The sequence below is a fragment of the Triticum aestivum genome, chromosome 4A (assembly GCF_018294505.1).
Source record: "Triticum aestivum cultivar Chinese Spring chromosome 4A, IWGSC CS RefSeq v2.1, whole genome shotgun sequence".
In the NCBI taxonomy this organism is placed as follows: domain Eukaryota; kingdom Viridiplantae; phylum Streptophyta; class Magnoliopsida; order Poales; family Poaceae; genus Triticum; species Triticum aestivum.
In genome coordinates this window covers 562,690,649-562,693,836 of record NC_057803.1, presented here as the reverse complement: position 1 = coordinate 562,693,836, position 3,188 = coordinate 562,690,649, and the positions used below count along the sequence as shown (strand labels likewise).

Sequence of the window (3,188 nt, the reverse complement as noted above, 5' to 3'; positions counted from 1 at the left end):
CTATGTTGCATGGAATTCCAGGGTGGGGGTCTAGATATGAGGGGGAGGGGGCGGCTGCGGACACAACAAATGAGAGGTGGGCGGCCAGCGCATCCGCGGACATATAGGAGGCAGATTTGACTATTCCGATTGTTGATGCTCTAAAATATATTCTCAGTGTAGTTATTTACCCAATAACACGAGAGAGACAATCTATTCCATTCGAGGAGTAGAAGCCTTTTATTGATCCCTATCGATGATGCAATCACAAAAGAGTTCACACATTTTTTTTTCAAAGGTTTCTACCAAACGTGCTGCGGGCCGCAACAGCGTGCATTGAACTGTGGCCGAAAACCTACAGATGACATAATCATTTGGAAAAGAGCACGTCCATCTCCTCTAGGGTCCGGCCCTTCGTCTCTGGCAGGCGCAGGAAGACGAACACGTACGCCGTGGCCGCCATACTGGCGTACAGAAAGAAGCACCCGGGCATGGTGATCCAGCCCGCTAGCGATATGAACGACATGCTTACCACCCCGCAAGTCAGCCGGTTCACCGCCATGCCCAGGCTCGAGCCCTGCGCACGCAGCCGCAGCGGCGTGATCTCTGCCGTGTACGTGGACGGGAGCGACCCCCACCCGACCGAAAACGCCGCGACCGTGGCCAGCGTGAACGCCACGCAGGCAGCCGTGCTCGCTGGCGACGTCTCGCCGATGCAGAGTGTGAGAGCCAGGCCGGTCAGCGAGGCGGCCACGCCGCCGGCGCTGGCCAGCAGGAGCGGCCGCCGGCCGAAGCGGTCGGAAAAGAGCGAGACCACGAGTATGAAGCACGTCTTGACGACACCGATGGCCACGGTGGCGCCCAAGATGGCGCTATTCGACGACATGCCTGCCTTCTTGAACATGAGCGGGCTGTACAGCAGGATGGCGTCGACGCCCAACGCTTGCTGGAGGAAGTTGAGCCCGACCACGAAGACAAGGATCCGCCGGACCATCGCTGACGGTCGAAAGATCAGCTCCCGCCACACGCCGCTATCGGCTTCTCGCGGCGCCTCGACGACCCGCTTGATCTCCTCAAACCGGAGCTCGGCCTCGGCGGCGGTATCGGAGGTGCGCACGAGCACTGCGCGCGCGTCGTCCTCGCGCCCGCGCATGGCGAGCCACCGCGGGGACTCCGGCATGGCGAGCACCCCGGCGGCGAGGAGCACCGGTGGGAGCACGCCGATGGCGTACATGACGCGCCAACTGAGGTGCACCGGCAGGCCAGCCAAGGCGTAGTTCGACACGTAACTGAGCAGGATGCCGACGTTGACAAATATCTGTGCAAGCACGGCAACGAAAGATTAATCTACGAGACGCCAAGCGCGCTCAAGCACGGCGGCAGCAGCGTGCGCCCGCACTTACATCGAGTAACGAGGAAAGCACGCCACGCGCGGAGGCCGGCGAGATCTCGGCGTTGTAGACCGGCGCGACGACGAGGGAGAAGCCAACGCCGATGCTGGTGATGAAGCGCGCGGCCATGAGCGCCGCGTAGCTGCCGCCAAGCGACATGGCGAGCGCGCCGGCCATGAGGAAGCCGTTGGCGAGCACGAGCGTGCCGCGGCGGCCCAGGAGGTCGGCCGCCCAGCCGGCGGCGAGGATGGACACGAGCATGTACACGTTCATGGACCCAGCCAGTACCTCCACCTGCTCGTCGGTAAGCCCCAGGTCCTCCCGGATGAAGAGCTGCGCGCCGCTCATCAGCGCGAGATCTGCAGCAAATTAACAGGTCAGCGAGAGCACGTCGTCGCTGTAGTGTGCTACGTACCAAGAAGCAGAGTTTGGGCGCGTACTGTAACCCATGAGGATCGTGGTCATGGAGGCCAGCGTGGCGCAGCCGAAGGCGTACATGTTCCGCGGTGGCTTCTCCGTCGACGCGAGCAGCGGGGCGGTGGTCGCTCCATGGGAAGCTCCATCGTGCGCCATGGCGCTCGCGTCGTCTTGGTGTCCTCGCAGGCGCCGGTGAGGCTCGAAGTATAGTGTAGAGGTTTAGCCTGTCGACTTCAACTTGTCCACTCAGGCCTACTTTGGTTCATAGAATAGAAATATTGTAGGAATAGAAAAATCATAAGAAGTAAGATGACATGCATCTCAATTCCTATAAAGAAAGAGATGTCATTTAATGCATAGGATAGGAATTTTTTCATTGAGTCTTAGCTAATGTTTTTTTCCTCCAAAATGTGAAGGATTGATTCCACAAAAATATTGTCTGATTGATTGTAGACTATTGGAAGGGGTCTTTTAAAAGTTCCCATGAAGTACCACACAATGTAGTGCATTTTTAATTTGGGAAAGTTTCTATGGATAGTCCGCACAGAGAAAATCATAAATACGAAAATCCTCCAAAGTCGTTTGAAAATCCTTTGATTAGAAAAGATTTCATTGTTCCGTATAAAACTATCCATCTGGTCCAACTAGACCCAGGGATTTCATTATGTTCTTTCTTCGGCTAGTAAATAATTGTTCGTGTGTTGCAACATAGATATAAATATTTTAATATGTTAGGTCGCGAATTGCACATCTATTACTTGTACATATTGTGTTCAAATTGTGACGACTTTGTCTACACAATCACTATGATTTACCTGTCATTTTATTGTTGATGTGTTTGTGTATGAAAAGATTTTAATTGTAAGTCAATAAAATGTGAGGCTGTTGAGATGCTCTCATGGTAAACCAGTGGAAAAAGCATAGAGAGCGGTTGGAATGGACGGTTAGAATGGAGAGAAGTGAGGGGATAACATACCTAGGGCGGGAAGTAGTGTATAGGGGTAAAATAAATGTACTCCCTCTGTTCATTTTTATAAGGCGTTGAAGAATTTCAGACAGCGTGCAAAGTAGCCTATTTTCAATTGTCTGAAATGACTTACAAAAGTGAACGGAGGGAGTAGCAAAAAGAATATATTCCAAAATTCGAAGAATGATGAGGACTTCTCATGTGTAAAAGTCTTGCATTCGAAACAGACCGGTGTGTTCCTTAGATCTGCATGATTGGTGTCCAAAGCGAGATCTGAATGCGTAGGTTTTTATTGCAAAAAATTGTGTGGTTGGCTTTGCGGTGTTGATTGACTCATGTGTGGGCGGCTAGTGTTAGCTTGTCTAGTAGCTGATGAAAGACGACAGGAGATTATCACCTAACACGAGCGACGTGCTGGCAAATTAAGATGCTTT

The 3,188-nt window shown here is 52.9% G+C and overlaps 1 protein-coding gene across 1 annotated transcript; it reads right to left on the bottom strand.

The window, feature by feature from the left end:
- Window positions 1–200: 200 nt before the first annotated feature.
- On the bottom strand, window positions 201–2,050 carry LOC123086976 (polyol transporter 5). The gene is made up of 3 exons (XM_044508845.1): window positions 1,811–2,050; window positions 1,383–1,729; window positions 201–1,297 (listed from the first exon to the last, which is right to left on the bottom strand). Exons 1-3 carry the CDS (start codon window positions 1,941–1,943, stop codon window positions 350–352), a joined length of 1,428 nt encoding a protein of 475 aa, XP_044364780.1. The 5' UTR covers window positions 1,944–2,050; the 3' UTR covers window positions 201–349.
- Between the last annotated feature and the right edge of the window lie 1,138 nt (window positions 2,051–3,188).

Excerpts from the sequence above, each read along its gene's own strand:
- LOC123086976 (XM_044508845.1), bottom strand. The coding sequence starts at position 1,943 with ATGGCGCACGATGGAGCTTCCCATGGAGCGACCACCGCCCCGCTGCTC. Across the intron at positions 1,730-1,810 it reads CACGATCCTCATGGGTTACA|ATCTCGCGCTGATGAGCGGC; the intron begins GTACGCGCCCAA and ends AATTTGCTGCAG. Across the intron at positions 1,298-1,382 it reads TGCTTTCCTCGTTACTCGAT|ATATTTGTCAACGTCGGCAT; the intron begins GTAAGTGCGGGC and ends GTGCTTGCACAG.